At 43.8% G+C, this 21,985-nt stretch overlaps 1 protein-coding gene and 1 long non-coding RNA gene across 3 annotated transcripts in view; one reads left to right on the top strand and one right to left on the bottom strand.

Moving 5' to 3' along the window:
* Window positions 1–21,985, bottom strand: part of TRIO (trio Rho guanine nucleotide exchange factor) — a 353,374-nt gene that overhangs the window by 84,508 nt on the left and 246,881 nt on the right. For both annotated transcript variants that reach the window (XM_042997460.1, XM_042997467.1), the window contains exons 26-33: window positions 21,161–21,230; window positions 20,434–20,523; window positions 15,504–15,596; window positions 12,957–13,068; window positions 11,028–11,218; window positions 8,922–9,023; window positions 5,295–5,437; window positions 4,618–4,717 (exon numbers count right to left, since the gene is read on the bottom strand). In XM_042997460.1, coding sequence (XP_042853394.1) covers window positions 4,618–4,717; window positions 5,295–5,437; window positions 8,922–9,023; window positions 11,028–11,218; window positions 12,957–13,068; window positions 15,504–15,596; window positions 20,434–20,523; window positions 21,161–21,230 — 901 coding nt within the window. The remainder of the gene's footprint in view (window positions 1–4,617; window positions 4,718–5,294; window positions 5,438–8,921; window positions 9,024–11,027; window positions 11,219–12,956; window positions 13,069–15,503; window positions 15,597–20,433; window positions 20,524–21,160; window positions 21,231–21,985) is intronic.
* On the top strand, window positions 8,162–13,707 carry LOC122241416. The gene is made up of 2 exons (XR_006221550.1): window positions 8,162–10,340; window positions 11,942–13,707. It is a non-coding gene; the product is annotated as an uncharacterized LOC122241416 (long non-coding RNA).

Raw genomic sequence — 21,985 nt, forward strand, 5'->3', positions numbered from 1 at the left:
CCTTCAGCCAGGGGAAGCGGCTGGAGCTCCGGACGGGGGCTCACCTCACTCCTGGCCACGCTGCTCTGTGCCAGGGACGCTGCTCTGTGCCACGTACGCAAGGGACACAAGGGACAGGGGCTGGAAGGAAGTGTGTGGTATTTCCTGAGTAGGCTAAACACAAGTTCCCTTTCTCAAAAATGTGAATTCAGCCACAGTTTTAAAAATGTATGCCGCAATTTACATAAATCCACCCAAGTCCCTACTGTTAGAATGTTGCTTCATAGAGAAAGTTGGTTGACTTTTTAAACTACATAGAATCTCATATCCCCAACCCAGTGCTATGTATGTGCTTCAATAAGAGTAACTAAAACCATTTGTTGTTTTTTTTAAAATACGTGGATTCATATATTAATATTATAAGCTTAGGGTAGTTCATGCCAAGTATCAGTCTCAAATGAATTTCTCATTTATTAAAAGTAAGAACTGCATTACCTTAGATGTAAAAGAAAGCTCTCACTGGCCCCTGAAAGCTTGGGTCAGCCTTTCCAGAGGCGACTTCCTCTTGCCTTGGTGATTCATCTTGACCTCAAGATGCTTGGTTCTAGAGTAGCCTATATTTCATTCCCGTATTTTCTACTTTCCTTATACTATAAATTTTTGTTATATGAAATAAACCACAGACTAATAAGGCAAATAGGAAGAAAAAAGGTTAAAAATGCTGTTTTAATACACTAAAAACATCCACCTCCATATCCAGCCCTAATGTGAAATAGTAACGCCTAGGCACCAACAGGTAATTAAATCCACATTTTGTTTCTGGCTTTCGCTTTCCACTGCTGGGTGGCCCTGTGAGGGCCATCCAGCCCTCCCCCATCTCCTCGATGTCCTGAAGCCTGGCTCAGCATTCTCTTCCCTACCTCAGGGAGACAAACGCAGGACAAATGAGATAAGAATCTGGCAAGAATAAGAATCTTGATTTCTTTGGAATCCAAATTATATTTTCATAAGATCATTTCATCAGCATTAAGCACCACGAATATGGGCAAGAATCCCTGCTAAACTTACTTTTGGAACAAAGAGATGCCATATTTTAAAACTGATGTTTTCAAGGAAAGAAATGTGCTCATGGGGCATGTGGTTTGTATCTGTGACCTGTCTACTCAAGCTCTGTGAACAGTGTTCCCTGGAAAGAGGGCGTCTCCAGGAGCCGCTCCTTAACAGACCCTTCCAGAAACATCCTGCGCCTCATCTGAGAATGACTGCAGCGCTGGGCAGATAACCCTCCCTTAAGAAGTCTCCAAGAGGCCGAGTCAAAAACATCCCCCCACCCAGTTTCTGAAATGGACCAAAGTCCATGATAACAACTAACTCACAGCAGACATCATAAATTAAGTCAAACAGGCAGAATATGGTTAAGTAATTTCCCTCACCAGATCTATCTGCCTATATCATCAGAGGCTGTTTAAACTTGAGGCTATTTAAACTTTCTGCAGAGTGGAAAAGAACCTTGAGACATGAAAAGTTACTGCCATTGGAGGCAAAGGGGTTTTCTGGTTAAGCCTAGTTCAGTGAAACTGCATTTGACAAGCTGACTCAAAAAAGCAGGTAGTTTCCTAATATTCAAAATGTGTTTTCCTGAATCATCTATGACTCTGAAATATCTACTAGAACAAAAAGGGAGATGGCTACAAGAAAATGTTTTGGAAGCAGAGAACACACAAAAGCCGGCATTCATGTGGTAGCAAACACATCTCTTCTTTGTAAGGTCCAATGGGAATGTCCTCTCCAGACTCCAGATTTTGACTTATCATTATAAAATCTCACATGCTATTTATTCTCATCCCAAGTGCAGACCCCAAGAACTGAGGAAAGTAACTTGCTGCATTTCTATGATCTAGGAAGATAGCTCACTCCTTTTTTGTACTTTTGAAACTATGAAGGACCTATGGTCTCAGTGAGGGATATTAGAGGAAATACATGCCATGTCCACTTAAAAAATGAGTTTTGGAGTGTCATTACTTCCAGACGGTTAGGAATCATGGGAGACTGTAGTCATGGCTCCACCAGAAGAGCCGGGGAGAGCCTCTGCAAAGCCCAGGTGCAGGGGCATGGCAGTACTTGCAGAAGTGGCCCTTAGGGGTTTCTGAGCCACACAACAAAGTTTAGAGACAATGCAGTGGAGGAGGTAGGCAGAAACTGGTGAATTACCTCCACAGAATATGTAACAGGCAGTTCTCTAAAGACCCTAGCATCCCACCAGACTCCCAGGATGAAATGATTAATTCCTACAAACCTGTACTTTTCTGGTAGTGATTCATTCCTCCTCTCTCACTGGGTACAAACAGAATTTGCTGTCTTAATAGCAACAGCCTTAGGATAATGCCTCATTTTTATATAGTAGTTGTGCAGGCCTGAGTCCAACTTCACATAAGCCTATTACACTACAATAGATCCAAAGCACAAGCAGTTACACAGTCCCTAACTACAGGACAGAGCCACACATCAGGGGACCAGGAGCCAGGAGTGGGCGCTTGCCATCTCAGAGTGGGAACGGGAGAGCCGGAGCACCTAACCAGACCCAGGGGGCATTTCCACACCACCACCGCCAACCACCCAATTACCATATGCTGCCTAGAAAGACACTTGCCCCTTCTTTTTGGACCAACCTCTAGAAAAGTCTTAGCACACCTTCCAAAAGGCAAAACCTTTTACATTTATTTATCTCTTTGGCAATCTCACTCAAATACCATATGATTTCACTCATGTGTGGAATTTAAGAAACAAAACAGATGAACATAGAGGAAGGGAAGAAAAAATAAGATAAAAACAGGGGAAGCAAACCATAAGGGACTCTTAAATACAGAGAACTGTGGTGGGTGGGGGGATGGGCTAGATGGGCGATGGGCTTTAAGGAGGGCACTTGTTAGGATGAGCACTAGATGCTATATGTAAGTGATGAATCACTGAATTCTACTGCGGAAACCATTATGACACTATATGTTAACTAACTTGGATTTAAATAAAGTTTATAAGAAATCAAATATTTCATTTCTAACAAGTAAACTTTAAAACTCATTTCTAGAGTAAACCCAGACCAGACCCAGCAGAGCACATCTGGTGAGAATGCGAATTGGGGGCTGCTGGGCGCACAGCTGCCGTGGGGACGCTTGACCCAAGCAAGTCCGTGAAGTGGTCTGAGTGAAGGTGGCCGCGTCCCAACCTGAGCTCCTATTACTTCCAACACCGCCTTTAGGTGGAGGTCTTGTATAAACGGGCGATTCTGATAACTCTGCCACCTCGATCTTTTTTTTTTTTTTTTTTTTAAAGAAGAGAACCAGAATTACTCTAACGAAACGTTTCCAAGTTCGAACTTTATTCTCTTAACTAAATGGCCATGGGGTGGGGCCGCAGGAGAAACGGCTGCTCCGCACCGAACGCCTGATGTGTCATTCATCTTATTCCCCATTATTACCCCTGGCAAGACATACCGGCCACCGGGCTCTGAACAAAACAAAAACGAGATGCCGTGTTTATTCTCCCATCCTGTTACTCTAACCATTCAGAGTTCTAGGACTTCCTATTTAGTAAACTCAAAAAGCAGAACAGAAAAAACAAATGACTCAAAGCAGAAGGATCTGGGAAACGAAATCGCTGCAAAAGAGCAATGCTTTCTAACCTGCTCACTGCCCTCCTGCCAACCGCATCACACACCACGAATCCTCTGCAAGACTGAGTGGGAAAAGCCCACCATCTGGGCCCAGACACTGGGCCCGCTCCTCTGTCAGCAGCCCCTTCCAAATGACGCTGAGGGCGAGACACTTCCGGGCTACAAATGAGGGGCTGTGCTTCAGAAACACAGGAATCCTCAATGTGGCAAGTTAAATAAAACCCCTATTTACGGTCAAATAACCTTTTTAGAGAATTTGGTCTAGCAGTTTAGAAACAGAACACGTGCTCATCTCAGTGGGAATGGAAGACTTAGTTGATGTGACTGTCCCCCCCCCCCCCCCCAGCTCATTTTATGGAGGACTCTGCGTATCTGTGCGTGATGGAAGCCTGGATTCCAAAGTCTCCTGTTGATGTATTTTGTTGGCTTTGGGATTCCATCAGGACAGATCACGGGATTCTCCACACCGCACCCCTTCTGTAGAAGGCACAGCTACGTGCGTATTTTCCGACAACGATCAGATCTGTGTGCCTGGCGGTCAGCTCAGGTGCAGGCTGGTTCGGGGCGCACTCCCTGCATTCTGCTGTGCCACCCTGAGGATGCCAGGGCTCCTGCTTCAATCGGAGCAGATCCGCTTTCACCCTCAGGGCTTGGTGTAGCATTTAACTTAAAGTGACAGGCTCTTCTGCTTATGTAAAATTGACAAGCTTAAACACACTGCCCTAGAACACCTGACAGAAAACCAGGTGACGGCACTGGGCAGGGCAGGCAATTTCTTCCTGAATCCTCAGACTTTACCCCTGACACCCCCAACTTTTTGCTCCTGCTTCTGTGCCTGGCACCACTTAGCACACAGTGACTGTTTGAAAGGACTGGTGACAAACTGTCACTTATAGACAGAAACAGTCTGCTTCCTAACAGAGCCAAGACTAGCTACATTCACCCAAGAAAGTGCTGTTACAGCTTACCTTATCGCTGTCCAGTGTGTTCTGAGACGTCCGTGAGGCAATTGAAATGGTGTCAGGCTGGCTGCTCCCATCGCCCTGGCTATCCAGATCCTCTCCGTCCCTGAAGAAGCAAACACACTTTTCATTCCTGACACTGCGGGGTTGGTCAAGACTGGTGCAGAGCGTCTATGAGTCGCTGGAGAGACAGATTTGTTCAGAGAGGCACGAATCCATCTGCGTGACTGCTGCCACCAGCATCGCGTGAGCGGTGACCGACCCCTCTCGGCTGCGCGCCGGGATGAGTGGCGGACGTGTGCCCCCTGCTTAATTCGCACAACGATAAAACACAGGTGTGGTACTTCTGCCTCAGAAATGAGAAACGCAAACAGCGAAGTGACAGTACAGCTGGTCCTGGTCACATGCACGACCTACATATGTGTCCAGATTCACACTTGCGGTGGGAAAGGGGAACACACAGGGATTTGTATCCAGCCCTTCATTTTCTTTAGGCCGAAGGGAGGTTCTCATCGTGACAAAGCAATTTCATTACTAAGGATGATGTTATACATACAGTGTGTTTAAAAAAAATATTCCTCAAGATATTTAAGAAAAACAATCTGTGAAAAATAGTAAGTTAACACTGCCTTGTTCTCTTCCTATTAAGTAAACAAACTTACCGAAAGGCCCCCAGCACTTACCTCCTTCCCTTCTGTCTCGTGGCCGGTGCCGTCTTGGGGATGTGAATGGGCTCCTTCAGGGCCCCTTTCAGGTGAATTGTCCTTTCCTGTATCACTTCGCGGATGTGCTTTATCCAGTCCTGCTTGTTTTCTATGCTGGAAGCCTTAACGAGGTGTGAGAGTCCATCAGGACACAGAAGGGGTCCCCCTTCCAGAACCTGCTCTAACCACACTCAGGTCTCCCACATTCCCTGAGTTTCCCCATCTCAAAAATAACTTTTCAGCAGAAAAGCAACTGCATCCCGTGTTTAATTTGCCATTTTGAGTATTTTTTCATCAAAACCATTTTCATTTTATAGCACATACGTTACTCCAGAATTATTTTCACAATCAGCAATTCCCCAGTCCCTAAACCTTTTAAGGGGCACCTGGGTGGCACAGTCGGTTAAGTGTCCGACTTTGGCTCAGGTCGTGATCTCACAGTTCGTGGGTTCAAGCCCCGTGTCGGGCTCTGTGCTGACAGCTCAGAGCCTAGAGTCTGCTTCAGATTCTGTGGCTTCCTCTCTCTCTGCCCCTCCCTGGGCAGAGAGAAACTGGTTGGACCAGTTTCCTTACTGCCAATTACAGACGGTAGATTTACCCCGGTTCCACTACAACTTCTGAAAACGTGCTCCAAACAGGACACACAGTGGATACTCAGTATTTGTGGAATGAACACATATGGCATCACTTTGCCCACACTTTTTTCTTTTACTTTGCCTCAAAGGAGGTTTTTTTTTTTCTTTTTTTTCTTTTTGCACATTCTGGGCCTTAGTAACAGTTTTTCATTTCCTTGTAAGAAACATCAACTTCCTATGACATAAGCATAAGTCCTTGTAAATGACCGAAACAGTTGTCAGAGGGGTCGCAGCTGAGCCCCTGGCGGAGAGGGGCCAAGTGCTTTCTCATGGTGCACCTTGTCTTCAAAAACAGCAAGTCGGAGCCCATGTTGGGAAAGGAAATTAAAATTGAGACTCTTTTTTCTAAATAAAATGTTTTCATTGGAGGATGTGTCTTTAGAGTTGCTGAGGGCTAGGAACAAGGGACTAAATGCGGGGAGGCGGGGGGCGGGGGGGCAAAAAGGAGCCTCTTGCTCCCATTCCCAGACCTGAGACTGGAAGGCAGTAACCCAAGTGCTTCTGGGGCCAGAGGCAGGGAGATCAGGGACTAAGGGAGCCTGTGCAGGAAACCAAAGTGTCTCAGGGTGGACAACTCTGAAAACTACAGATCTACTGGCATTTAAATGCCTGATGCAAACATTCAGGTTAAGCAAAGAGAAGCATCTGAGAAAGAACATTTGGCAGAGTTTAGAGACGACTGAGGGAAACTGTTACTATGGTTCAGAAATAAATGGAATTCTCATGATTTAACAGTGAGGTGATCATTACATTTATGGAGAGGAATTCTCCTGACCTTAAAGAAATTAAACAAGGGAAAAAGGTGCCAGGTTTTGAGAAATAGTAACAGAAAGGCAAGCCAGCTAAAGTACTAAGTAAAAGGTCCCACTGGTCTGAGAGATGGGAACAATCCGATGCAGACTCTTGGTAGTTTTCATGTTTCAGGAAGGATTTAGAAAGAAGACTCTCCTTTCCAGGGCACAACGTAAAAAAGACCAACGTTTCGTGTTACAACTACCAGCGCCCCTGCCACCACCATCATCACCTCCACCAGCGCAGCCATCTTCTCCACCGCCACCTCTGCTCCCCCCTCCACCTCCACCACCACCACCACCACCGTCTCCATCACAACCGCCTCCACGTCCACCACCGCCTTCTCCACCACCGCTCCCACCATCGTCCCCGTCTTTGCTGGCATCTCCACCGCCACCGCCACCTCCATCACCGCCTCCACGTCCACGTCCACCACCGCCGTCTCCTCCTCCACCATCGTCCCCGTCTTTGCTGGCATCTCCACCGCCACCATGATCTCTGCCATCACCTCCATCACCACCGCCTCCATTTCCACCACCGCTTCTATCGCTTCCAATGTGATCTCTGTCTCCATCACCACCTCCATCCCCACCTCCACCACTCCTATCACCACCTTCACCTCCATCTCCATCTCCACCTCCTCCCCCTCCCCCTCCCCCTCCAAGGCCTCCCCTCCTCTGCCTCCACCACTTCCAGCTCCACCACCACCTCCACCACCTCCATCTCCTCCATCACCGCCTCGGTTTCCATCTCCATCACCACAGAGCAATCTCTAAAATGAATGAGGACATCACTTTCTTTAGCCTTTCCTTGGAAAGCAGAAAAATATTACCCAAAATTCCCTAAAAGACTCTCCTCTGATAAAGCCTAAAGGAAACCTTATTCTTGAATTGCATCATGAGTGTTTTATTATGTCCTACATGAAAGTAGTCCCTGTCTGGCTCAAACATCTGGCACTATCTCTTAGATGCACCCTTTGATATCTATCACTATAGCTAATCTGGAGAGATGCTTCCTATGACTTGGAAGTTTTGTGGTTTTGAGTATACTTTAAAATTTTATGCCTTAGGAAAGTTATCTAATATTTAGCTATCAGTGCAATTTATACTTTATAGGGCTTTATGCCAATAGTAACAAGAACACACTGGGTTGGTAATCATATATTCATTGCAAAACAATCCATCATTTCCATGGGAATAAAGACCTTAGAAACACAATACTTTCACCAAAGTACAAATTCTGTAAGAGCGAGGTATCGATGAGTAACTCATAGTTGCTGGAAATACTGCTGAGAGATTAAAAGGAATGTATGAGACAGGATCACTGGCATGCCAATTCACACACCAGAGTCCTATTAAGCTTTTGGCTCATCTCCCAATATTCTACAAATCTTCAGCAACATCTTTCACAAAACATTCCGAAATCGCCATGGTTTTTCCAGATAGACCGTTCCATCTGTATTTTCTCAAACACAGAAAGAGGGAAGTACACAAGATACCCTTAGAGCCCTGTGCCTTTCCTAGGAGAGGCTAGTATGATTAAAGCAGAGTTCCAATAAAATACCCAAACATATTTTATTTTCCTCCCCCCCCCAAATACACACACACACATCCCCCCCAAAAAGCACCCTTAATGTTTTTGAATGCTTTAAATCCTAACATTATTGACCCCTGTAACTGATCATTATCCCCCTTTTTCTCTTCTCCCTATTTAGAAAGCAAAGAGCCTGAGACCCCATGAAGACTCTTGGCATGTTCAGCCTTGAAACTGCCCAAGGCCTTCACAAGTTCACCAGGTGCCTGTTTCCCTTTGGAAAGTAAGTGAAGTGTGCAATGGGACCTGCTGACCCGCATCTCCTTCCTCTTGTATCTCAACGTCCTGCATCTCTTGCGGAACTCACTCACCCTTCTGCAGACGGCAAGAGTGGGAGAAGCTTAAAAACGTCCTTCTCCATTTGACCCTTGGTAGGCAAGCGAAAGTTTAGCTCAAGGCGTTTCGCCCCATGACACCAAACTGAACTTATTCTACTATTCTTTTTGTGGTAATCGCCGATCCCAACAGAACACAAAAAGAACAAATAAAATGATATGAAAACCAATGTTTCAACAACAGGAAGAAAAAGCACACACAGCCTCCATAAACTTGTCACACCGCACATTCCCGAGCCTCACAGACGTACCTTAAGGACGATTTTATTGTCTGAGGCTGGTGTCCTCCCCACCCACAGCGCAAACTTGCAAGGGTCTCCTTCCACGTGCTCTGTGACACCCAGCTCTGAGGTCTGGATACAAACGTAATTAAAAAGTTAGAGGACAGAAACAATTCCGGCAGCACACAGAACAAAGACCAAGAAAACGGTTTTGGGGGACTTGTGGTCACGTTAGGTTACAACACCACAGTCTGTTTCCATTGACAGGTAATCCTTGGATCTTTAGTTAAAACGAGGAAATTTTGTTCTCAGGCCACACATGATTGGTCGCAGCCCTTTCACTTGCTCTGAGCACCGCTGCTGGGGATCCTGGTGTAGGTCAACCAGCACATACAGAGGAAGGAAACCAAAATATCTAAAGATCGTGTTATCTGGAAAATCAGGAGCTGACTATTGGCAACCTGTAAACGACGAGATGAATCTGTCCTAGTTGCAGAGGAGCCTGCCATGCGTTTTCGGCATGAACGAAGTGGCCTCGCAGAAGGCGGAGATGTCTTCACGGTTATTTCCCAATTTGTTTGTCAAAAGCATTAACCTTTAGCGTTGCACCAACAAGTTTAAGGGCCAAGAGACAAAATGTCTCTCTGTGACACATGCCGCTGTGCTGTGTGCACATGAAAGAGCGTAGGTGAAGGTCAGCATCCTCAGTCCCGCCCCCACAATCAAGTTCACCCCTGGTGCATTCTCCTCCCTCCAGCAAAGGAAGTGATTCATAACTGTGGCCTCGGAGGGAACCTTAACTTTTAAAAGATAAATTAAATGAAGATGTATCAGCTTCTAAAACAGACTAGCTTGGTCTCTGAGGACAGATTAAAGTCAGCCTAGTGAAATTACTAGCCAGCAATGTTGCTGGTCTTCCTTCCAGTTAGAATATGATCTAAAATGATGTAAGGTGGGCTGTGAGCCAGAAGACAATCTCAAACAGGACATAAGCCAAGGAAAATGGTATGAAAATCATTAGTTTGAACTTGTAAATCCCAGATTATTATTAAGACGATTTCTACATTGGTAGTATTTTATTACTTTGGGAACTTGATTAATCTACAGATGCCATAAAAATGTGTAACGTGGACATTGTTCAAGTATCTGCCGATATTTGTAAGTGATCCACCGTATCTTGTGTAAAGAAGACGCCAAACTCTACTGCATTTTCTATTCTTTCTCTGGTGGTGATTTTCAATGAGCTCTGCTCCATCCTTTGTCCCATCCTCCGCCGGCCTGGCCCTGCCCAGCAGTTCTGTGTCAACAGCCCCTGAGACAGTCCCACTGAGGGAACATGGAAATACAGCAGATCCAGTGGGTGATACGGCCTGAGACCATCCTTAGAGTCAACGTGTGGTTTACAGAGAGACTCCTTGGGCTTTGCTCCTTGTGGAAAAGAGGCATCAGGTACGTTCTTTTGCCAGAAAGCACACTCACAAGTTAAAAAAGAATTCAAATGTAATACAGTATCGACCCAGCACTCCAGGAAAGCTGTCTCTCTACAGATGGGATTGTGGATCGTTAAAACTATTTTTGCTTATATGTATTTTCTTTAATAACCCTACTTTGCTATTGCAAAGAACCATAAATGTACTTAATTTTCACACACTTTTTATCTTTATGGGGGAAAAAAAATCCCACCTTATCACGAAGAGCCTACAGCAAGCCCACCAGGAAGACTGCTTAAGTATATGCCAATGTTGTGAATGAAAAATTAATTAGAATGATATGAGAACTTACTTAATCGAAGTCTCATATGATTAATTTATTTATGAAGCTAGTTACGGCACACAAGACATAAATTGAAATTCACTAAAAAGGTGTTTTCTCGGCCTACGTTAAGAGTCTATGGCATTTAGAAAAAAACAGGTTTTCTAAGTTCAGCGAAGCTAAAACCATGCGCTCCCTCTAGTGGACTTGAGACTGCAGGAAAATTTCCCTGTGGAAAATGAAAACCTTACAATTTCAGACTTCCACCTCGGGGCAGAGTTTGGGAGGTTAAACTGAAAGCAACAAGCAGTAATTTTTTTCTAGCTGCAAAAAGGTCACGAGTGTGTTACCTTAAAATTTACAATTCTGAACGTCCGTACTTACAAACAATTTGCTTTTATAAAGGTACTTGCTTCTCCCACTGGAATCTTTCACTTCTTTACTAAATACTAAAGACATTTCAAAAAGGAAGAGATGCCGTTCTCGACCCTTTCGAATTAAGGTTTTTGGGTCCCACACTTGGAAGGATTCCTGCAGGATGAGTTCTCCCTGAGACTCAATATTTTCGTCAAACCCTACAACATAAAAGAAAGGGGAGCACACTCAATTTGAAAGAAAAATAAAAAAGGATGCACAAGACAGCAATGTGACTATTTAAACATTTGTTCAGTGCCCATCAACTAAATCTCAGATTAGTTTCCCATCTGGGCCCCCGACTCCGGTTTCCCAGCACTGACCCCACCTGACAAAGTCTGACAAAGGAGAATTCTTCCTAAAACATGACTTTGCCTATATTTGCTCTTACTCAAAAAAATAAGGCAATTTTTCTTCATGACTTTATTTTTTCAATTCGATCTTAGGGTGGCACTCACACCATTTGAGATTTGGTTGAACTCCCTACTTCTCTTCAGCCTTTACTCACAGCATTCCATCATATGAACCTCCTCCCCTGTCCAGAATGGTCCCGGACCTTCCCCAGGCCGTCACCCACCCCCAGCCTGCGTCCTGATCCTCTGCCTCCTCAGCCTAGAACACCCTTCTTGGACGTTCTGCCACAGGCCGAGCCTTTCCCCAAGGCTCTGGTCTGGCCTTCCTTGGGTTCTCCCCCTCTTGGAGTGCAGAATTCTTCATGTGTGTCACACTCTGGCCACAGGGGTGGGTTTCCCCCTGCTCCTCCCTTCGTGGAAGGGGCCTGCTGTGTGGACTTTCAACTCCCAGGGCTTCGCAAAGTGGTCTGATACCTGTGGCAGGGGCTGCTAGCCCTCTCTCAACTACTGGCCTCCCTTTCTCCTCCACAGACAGAAGCCCCGTGGCCGCTCAGATAAGCACGATATCTCCCAGCCCCTCGGCAGCTAGGACAACTCAGGCCACGCTGGGAGTCCTGTGTACAACTTCTAGTTTCGACCCTTCTAGCTGCTCCTTGCCCTCCCTCTTTCCTCACTTTCTCTCTGCTGGACGGAATGGTAACGTGGTCTTGACACATCCTGAACCGAGCCAACCAAACAGCATTTAAGCAGGGGAGAGAGTGAACGGAGCCCGAGTCCTCGATGGTGCCGTGAAGGGCTGCCACACCAGCTCAGGGGTTCACGTCAGAGAAAGAAAAAGCCTCCTGGCCTCTGACTTTTGGGGCTCTGCTGCAAACAGCTGCACCCGTGCCCCAACTAGTTCCCTTGCTCGATACTAGCGATGATGGAGACAAACAATAAAAAAGCATCTGGGGCAAGACTACTTCTCGTAAATAATTCTGTGTACGCTGATAGTAAGATTTAAGCTCTGTAATGCAGAAAGAGCCTTTCTAAACACAAGCATCCGTGGAAATCTCACTTGCAACGATAACTTTTAATTTTATTTATCTGACTCTTCACCACATCGTACATTATGTTACACGCCACCACATTCAAAGCTCTCGTAAGTGATACAATGGATACAGATATGGGGAAACAACAAGCTTTTTGAAGGGTTTTTATCATCACAGGGGACTGATCTTGCCTCCCTCCTACCCATCCATCCACGCGGAGACCAGACTGCCTAAGGCAAGTGACACAAGGTGCTACTGGGGTTCCAAGTGCAGACAGGCTGCTCTCTGGTTAATGGTCAAGGACATGCTTTTAATGAGGTCGAAGTACTTTCCGTAATTCTTAAGGGAAGCAATGAAACCAGTTCTTCTCAAAAAGAAGGTACTCACGTCTAAACTCTTAACTCCCACCCAAGCATAGAGGCGCAAAGCCAAGACTTCCAGGGGGTGGGAAATCCACTTAGACCAGTGTCAGGAGGAAGTGCACGGACGCGCTGGGGACACGCAGAGCCCATTACCTTCCAGCATGCTGAGGTGCATGGCATCGTTGGCCCGCTTTGGCACACTAAGCATCACCTCGAGGCCGTCTTTTATCTCCCCTTTTCCTTCCTCACAGCAAGTGAGTAGCTCCTGTAAAAGACCAATACCGTCAACTAGCCAAACGCCGAAAGCTCTGCCAACAAGATCTTTGCAGCAAAGAGTATGAAAAATCCACGATTTTCAAGATAACAGCAGAATGTGGTCAACTGGGCACATATTCGCATAGAAAATCAATTACTGCCTCTTTACGCAACGAATGGAGGGGTCTGTCCTGCTCAAATCAGGATGTTTCTTCAGATCAGAGCAAACCAGATGCAGTCACCGTTTAAGATGAAACCGGTGGACAGATCAACTACCAAGCCTCAAAAATGACAAACAGAAACACTCGATTAGTACAGTAAAGCATAATCGGCTACTGGTTTTATCTGAAGGTCACGGCCGAGTCCAGCCAGGACTGCTATGCCTCCCGCGGCAGCCCAGTGTGATCCTAAACTCCTTGGTGCTGTTAGTGCCAAGCCCCATCTACCCTGGAGCTCCCAGGCCGTGAGTGAGAACACGAGCGGCAGCCGTGTCTACGTTAAATGCTGTCCCTCTGTGTGCAGGACGTTTGGAAAAGCGTGAATGATCTAATCACACTTGCCCGAGTGTGATTATGTTTCAGATCTACTTAGAGGAACATCTGCTGTTAAATGAATGCGAACAAGGACAATAAATCCACATTCTGGCAGGGTCCAAGACTCTTTCTTACCACAGTATGGTTATAATCAGTCAGTAATAGTAATCACAGCTTTCCGTGTCCTAGTGGCCGACCAAAGGCACAGGGCACTGCACTCAGCTTTGGTCCCACAGTGGACAGTTTTAGAGCAACTTGCACCAGACAAGCATGTTTACTCATGACCAGATGTTTTTTGCCTATTATTCTAAGCAGATTGGCAAAAAAAAAAAGTGTTTAAAAATGCTATATGGAGAAATTAACTTCACTGTCAAAAACATTCGTCGGGGACCTCAACAGAGCTTATAATTATTCTCCTTAAAACCCCCGGGAAGAATAACGTGAGGCTTATAAATTAAAGCCCTATTTTAATAGTGATTAACTAGATGTGAGGTCACCGAGGAAGAGGGCTTTAGTGGAACCACATGCTAAAAACAAGATTCTTAAATGCTGAGGACACCAAAAGGTAAACCGCCTTTGCACAAATAAAAAGCAGTGGGCTGATGTGAATGTGAACGACTTAACCTCCTGACTTCTAGTTCACGTTTGTGGCAACCTCCTACTTCTGCTGAGGGTCATACAAGCACTTCATAGGATTCTGATACAGAAATGCAGGAGTGCTTTCCCAATAGAAATATCCCATATGATACCATTTTCACAAAAGAATACTACAGCCATTTCTGTGTCTAGAGTTTTCTCATTAGCAAAGAGTTTCAGGATCTCATTACTCCATCTCTGAACTTCTTTTATATCCAGGAAATTTACATACCACCTTCCTACTGCTGTGTGAGGCCAGGGACATAGATGCGTAATATACTGTTAGCAAGAGGAGTGGACAGTCGGTACGTTCTGATGCTTAATAACATTCTCCAGCCAAGGATACAGCAGGATAAACATCATCAGGTAGAGGTTGTAAATTATTATTCTTATAGTGAAGAAAATGTGCACTGATTTTTATATAATGCATTCTGTGACAACCATCACAAATTCTAAGTTTCCTTTACTGTTCTACAATTAAGACTAGACATTAAATTACAAATGTGGCTGGTTTTTTTTTTTTTTTTTTGAGGTATAATTGACATGCAACATTATGCTAGTTTTAAGAGCACAACATAAGGATCTGATATTTGTATACACTGCTTAATGATCACAGGAAGTCTAGTTAATATCCGCCACCATACATAGCTACAGGATGACTTTAATTATCATCATTTATAATCAAGAAAAAGTAGAGGTCAGTTTGACTCAAATACTCGGGATTTGTGTGAACAACATGTTCTAGAAATATGTGTGTGCCATGTGACTAGACGTAAGAGGGAGAAGGCTGCCTGAGGGTGAAATTACCTGGGCTTCAGCCCCATTTGGGTCTCGAGCTGAGCCCAGACAACAGGGATCCAGCGATGATTCCGGGCACAGCCCTCACCCTCACAGGCTCGTTTCTACACCCGCAGACCAGCAGTGTTATGAGGTAAACCTAAAGTCTGCAAAGTACACAGCAAAGAGCGTGGTCCACAGCCAGCAAGCCACACTGGGACACAGATACCACGTTACCCAGGCTTGACAATCCCGCCTTCCTTCCTCAGTTTATGTTACGGACCAGACTCAGCAAAGCTCCGGTGCATAACGAGGAATATTCTCTCATTTACCTGCCACACTGAGAAACTGATCAGGGTAATAAATAGCAATGAATTAAAAAAATTAAATGTCTTGGTGTTATTTAAAAAATTCAGGGTACTTTACATAAACAGAAAAACGCCAGAAGAGTAATGCGCAATTCACAAAATTTTGCATGCAGAAGATGCTTCATACATACTTTTAAAAGAAGCTGATACTTTGTTATTCGCTGAACCGGCTTAATAAGGTAAGAAGAGATGGAATTGGCTAATCCATGCCGCTGTTGTATTTCCTAAATTAAGAAGAAAATAGAGAGAGACGAACGTTACTGTAATGTTAATTATAGCATTTGAATTAGCATGAACTAAAAATGCACTTTTTACCTCCAAAATGACTATACACATATCACTGTTGTTGTATAAAGATAAACAGAAATCACTGTTCTTTTAATACGCTGGACATGAGAACGGGTGATCACTTTGAACCAGAAGGTGGCGCGTCCAATCCACATTGCTGGCTCTCCCGTGCAGATCTCAACTAGGCCAAGCCTACAACCTCTGCTCTGGGCCCGCGCTGGCCTCCAGCTCCCCCGGCCCGGGGCCACTCAGTCCAGACAGGAGCCAGGGACGGGGATGGGGACAGGGCGCACCCTCTCCCACCGCAGCTCCTAAGCGTTTGCCTTGGCGTCGCCTTGGCCAAGACCACGTCCCCGCCCCTGGCCTGACTCCCCTTCACTAACGAGTTCGCACACCATGGAGGATTCCCTCCACGCGCTCTCAGACTTTCCACGCCCACGAGCGGTACTTGCATCATCTTTTGGCTCTTAACACTCTTCTCAGAAAATCTTCAAAAAAACCCCACCACCACCAAAAAAAGGCTATCTCCTCACATTCTATGCTTCCAACGAGATTCAAACACCACTACACTCTTGTGTTCTCAATCTGCTTGTCACTTCGATGAAGCTCATGGGGACCTGTGCGCGCGTTGTGCCAGGATTCCTGTGAGTCGCTGCCGATGGGAGTGCTGGCTGCAGGACAGCCACCAAGCGACTTGTCCCTCACATGCCACCCAGGTTCAAAACTTAGCAATTCTTCCTCTGCCTTCCTGATCACGAAATGTAGTTTAAAACTTTCTCTTCAATTTGCAATTGTTCAAAAATGTGCAATTTATCATTTAATGATTACGATACACACATTCATAATTTCACATCTAAAACATCTTTCATATAGAATATAATGATCTCAAGTACAGGTCACTGAGTTCTGACAAATGTCAACACACTTGCAAACAATTCCCAAACCAAGGTGCAGAACATTTCCAACATCACAGGAAGTTCTTCAGGTCCCTTTCTAACAAATTCCCCCACCCACACCCCACCACCACCAAGAGGCAACCCCTATTCTGATTACTATTGCCAGATTAGTTTTGCATATTCTAGAATTTCACACAAAAGGAACCACACAGAATGTACTCCTTCATATCTAGCTTCTCTCAGCCCATGTTTTGGAGATTAATCTATGCTACTTACATATCAAGAATTTATCCTTTTATACTGTTGAGAAGTATCCCATTTCATGCATACCCAACATTTGAGAGATACTATAATGTCTTTTTAGTGCCTTGTTTTAATAACATTCAGAAATACATCTCTGATATTTCTGAACACCAATCTATTTTTGTTGACACCCTTAATACCTCATCATAGGATTATACTATTAAAAAATGACAAGAGAGGAATGAATACTCAATGGGTAAAAGATAGTCTATTCAACAAATGGTGCTGGGAAAACTGGACAGCAACATGCAAAAGAAAGAAATTGGACCACTTTCTAACATCACACACAAAAATAAATTCAAAATGGATTAAAGACCTAAATGTGACCTGAAACCATAAAAATCCTATAAGAGAGCACAAGCAATAATTTCTCGACATTGGATATAGTAACTTCTTTCTAGATATGTCTCCTGAGACAAGGGAAATAAAAGCTAAAATAAGCCATTGGGACTACATCAAAATAAAAAGCTTCTGCACAGCAAAGGAAACAACCAACAAAACTAAAAGGCAACCTACTTAATGGGAGAAGATATTTACAAATGACATATCCGATAAAGGGTTAATATGCAAAATATATAAAAACTGATATAATTCAACACCAAAAACCAAATGATTCAATTAAAAAATGGGCAGAAGCTATGAATAAATATTACAAAGAAGACATACAGGTGGCCAACAGACACTCGAAAGATGTTCAACATTGCTCATCATCAGGGAAATACAAATCAAAACCATAGTTATGACCTCACACCTGTCAGATGACTAAAATAAAAAATACAAGACGCAACAGGTGTTGGAGAGGATGTGGAGGAAAAGAACTCTCCTATGCTGCTGATGGGAATGCAAACTGGTACAGCCACTGTGGAGAGCAGAATGGAGGTTCTTCCGAAAGTTAAAAATAGATCTACTCTATTATCTAGGAATCACACTACTAGGTATTTACCAAAAAAATACCAAGACACTAATTCAAAGGGATACATGCACCCCTATGTTTATAGCAGCATAATCTACAATAGCCAAATTATGTAAGCAGCCAAGATGTGGTATGTATGTGTGTATACACACACACACACACACACACACACACACACACACACACACACAGGAATATTACTCAGCCATAAAAAAGAATGAAATCTTGTCATCTGCAATAACACGGACGGAGCTGGAGAGTATAATGCTACGTGAAAAAGACAAATATCATATGATTTTCACTCATATGTGGAATTTAAGAAGCAAAACAAATGAACAAAGGAAAAGAGAGAGAGAAACCAAGAAACAGACTCTTAACTACAGAGAACAAATGATGGTTACCAGAATAGAGGGAGGTGGGGGGATGGGAGAGACGGGGAATGGGGATTAAAGAGTACACTATCATGATAAAAAAATTAAATTATTAAAAAGAATAAAGACATAAAGTTACAGAGAGAGAGGGAGGCAAACCACAAGAGACTCTTAAGGACCGAGAAGAAACTGAGTGTGGATGGGGGGTAGGGGAGAGGGGAAAGTGGGTGATGTCATGAAGGAGGGCACTTGCTGGCATGAGCACTGGGTGTTGTATGGAAACGAATCTGACAATATATTATATTTAAAAATAAAAATAAGGGGGGCCTGGGTGGCGCAGTCGGTTAAGTGTCCGACTTCAGCCAGGTCACGATCTCGCGGTCCGTGAGTTCGAGCCCCGCGTCGGGCTCTGGGCTGATGGCTCGGAGCCTGGAGCCTGTTTCCGATTCTGTGTCTCCCTCTCTCTCTGCCCCTCCCCCGTTCATGCTCTGTCTCTCTCTGTCCCAAAAATAAATAAAAACGTTGAAAAAAAAATTTAAAAATAAAAATAAAAAAATAAAGACAAAAATGGCTACATGATCCGAGTATTCTTCCAAAATACCTGACAAAGGTTTCATCCTGCTAAAACAATAGAGCTTCCTTTTTCTAAAAAGCTGTTAAGGGTATTAACAAAAACTTCTGTGCTTCTAAAATTTTACTTTGAATGGTGGGGGGCAAAGAATTGGGGGTAAAGGGAGGATCTAGCTCACTGGTCAGTGGCATATCTAACACCATAATTTCTGCTTTGCCTTTGTATTAAGCTGTTTACATGCAACAACATCCTTGCTGGGAAGGTGGGCACTTTGGGTTATCCACCACTCCATGCTAAGCACCTATGACCAGGCACATTGAGTTAAATGAGCCCCAAAAAGATGTGGGATCATGCTGGACAATGACTACTGAAGGCAAGTAATTTGTGAAATCCCCAAATCAGACAAGCGTAATTTCTTTAAAGATGTTTTAAGGACAAAGGTTTTGGTTTTTTTGTTGTTGTTGTTGTTTTTTAATGGCTTTGATTCCAAAGCCATTTGATTTGATTAAATGTGCCACATGCTCTCAGTGCTTAGGCCTTAAATGATTCTAACTCTGCACAGAGCCATGGTGTTGAGTTTCACCTGATGGCAAAGACCCAGGGTCATGTGAAAAACAGAAAAAAAAAAAGGGGGGGGGGGAGGGCGGGCAGCACTGGGCTGGGAGCTGACTTTATATTTACAAAGGCAATGATGTATAATTGCTAGTCAGGAGAATGACAACTAAAACAAGGCCATCTACAGGGCTTCACCTCAAAGATACAAGCTAAAATTTATTCTCATTTCCCAGACTTCCAGAGAAGGGCAGAGTATCACACATGGCAATGCCCCAGCGTAAAGACAGAAACAAATCTAATGTTCTCACAGCCTTGTGAGAAATTATACATAACATCAAAAAGTACTCCCATCTCTTAATCAAGATGTATTTGACACACAATTTAACTACATTCTGGAGACCCAAAAAGCATTCTGTAAATTATATCAATAAGGCTCTATCCTCTTTCGTACTAAATAACCTCCCTGCAATATCTTTCCAAAAAAGATGACCTACATCTACAACAATGGGAATATAATTAATAAGCCTCCCAATGGTCCTAGGGACAGTGCTATCTGTAAAAATTTTATTGGCAGGCTACTTTTGGAATAACATAAAAATGAGAAAAATAAATGACTAAAAAGGATTCAAACATTCAAAGATTATTTTTGTTTCACAGAGAGTAAAAGAAGCTGAAAAGTTTGTACCTTCTGTATAACATGATATTACACCTAAAATTACTATAAATTGTAAGTAATGTCATATACACACGTACATGCTAAAATCTTAGATCTTTTTTTAAAAATTTTTAATATTTATTTTATTTTTGAGAGAGAGACAGAGCATGAGTGGGGGAGGGGCAGAGAGAGAGGGAGACACAGAATCCGAAGTAGGCTCCAGGCTCTGAACTGTCAGCACAGAGCCCGATGCCGGGCTAGAACCCACGAATGATGAGATCATGACCTGAGCTGAAGTCGGACGCTTAACTGACTGAGCCACCCAGGATCTCCTAGAAGAATCTTTCAATAACAGAAGAATATATAACAATATCCCACCATAAATATGACAGATAAACAGGAAAATACTGTATCATCAAATAGGTGAAAGTTAGGAGTGATGCTGCATTTTATGTATACCAAATACAACTTAGAAGATTTCACAGCTTCATCAGGAATCTATTACTTACATCAAAGTAGGACCCTGCATGCTCTAGTATCAGCTGAGTAGAATCCGGCTTATTTTTGCAATATGTGACATACATCTGAAACTTGTCTGCCTATAAACAACAACAACAACAAATTAGAATATCTCTTTCAAATGGCAGTACCTCAAAATATGATAAACTTTTATGCAGAAAAGAAGCTGTGGGGATAAAGGAAATTTAAGCTCTAAATAAAAGAAACCCTATTTTATATGGAAAGCTGTTAAAAATGAGAAACACATCCTATCGGTATACACACCTCCAGAAGCTTCCCTTGGCCCAGTAAGTCAGGGCTGGGCACACCCACTCTGTTCCAGTTGCCAGTGCAAACCCAGGCATCACATGTGGATGGCAGGGCACTACCACCAGGTGACTGTCTGGCTCTCCTCCCGACTGCACAACATCCCCCCTCCCACCTTGCCAACCTGGCCCCCCAGACATGGCTGCGCATTCACGTTTATCTACGCATTTCCAGGACCACGTGCAGGACTGGCACACTAAATGTTCCATTTCAAACCATCACTATTGCCAATAAAAAGCTCGGTCCACGTTAATAACTAGTTGCAAAATGTAAGTCTTTGTGGCAAAGTCCATTTCTCCGTAAGCAGACTCTGTAGAAGATGGTGACATACGAGAAATGGACCACATTCCTTTCTAACTTCCTGCAAAGCCACCAAACAACCGTGAGAACAAGTAGTCGAGGTTTCATTACCCAAGTAACAAAGCAGTGTCCAACGTCCTCTGGCAACTGCTCATATTTTTCCAGCTCTTTCAGGAATATGCTGCAGAGAGTAAAAATGGTACTGTATTATTAAGATGTCTTAAAACATTTAGTAGTGAGATAGATACGCCAGAAATCAGGCCAAGCATATCACTTCAATCAAATACAGTGAAACATCTGTGCCGTCTAGATTTTAAGGATTTAATAACCCAAGTAGCTCTTAACTCGACTAAGTTATTGTGACTTTCAAACAGCTACTCAGTTTAGCCTTTAAACACTTTCTAATACAAATTTTAACCTAGCAGCTTTACTTTTGGGCAAAGTGCTATGTTCAGTAGCTGAGGATATAATTTAGGGATGTAAATGAACACTCAGAAGAACCCACTTAGATTTCAGTGTCTTGTGCTGGGGTGGGGGCAGGGGAGTGAGGGAGACCCCAGCATCTCTGGCTCTAGCAGTATCTCTCCATAGGCTAGAGGGCTGTGCAGACGCTATCAAAAGGAGCTTCTGTTTCTTAAAAAAAAAAACAAACAAAAAAAACCAAAAACCCAAAACCAAAAAAACCTTAAAAATAAAGCCATGTGCCTCCTGTGGCCACTGGACAGTGTATTTTAGTTTGGTCAGACTACACATCTGTTCTGTCCTCAGTGCCTTCTCCCCTCTTGTTCAGAAAGACCAAGGGGTGGCCAGCAGCCACGCACAATTCTTCTTTCTTTTCATCCTAAGTAACTGATATAGCAGCTGACGACATAGCTTGGGAGAAACGAGGGTTCCTCCAAAAACAGTTTTCCCAATCTCATTTCTATAGCAGGTAAG

This window comes from Panthera tigris, chromosome A1 (genome assembly GCF_018350195.1).
Source record: "Panthera tigris isolate Pti1 chromosome A1, P.tigris_Pti1_mat1.1, whole genome shotgun sequence".
In the NCBI taxonomy this organism is placed as follows: Eukaryota; Metazoa; Chordata; class Mammalia; order Carnivora; family Felidae; genus Panthera; species Panthera tigris.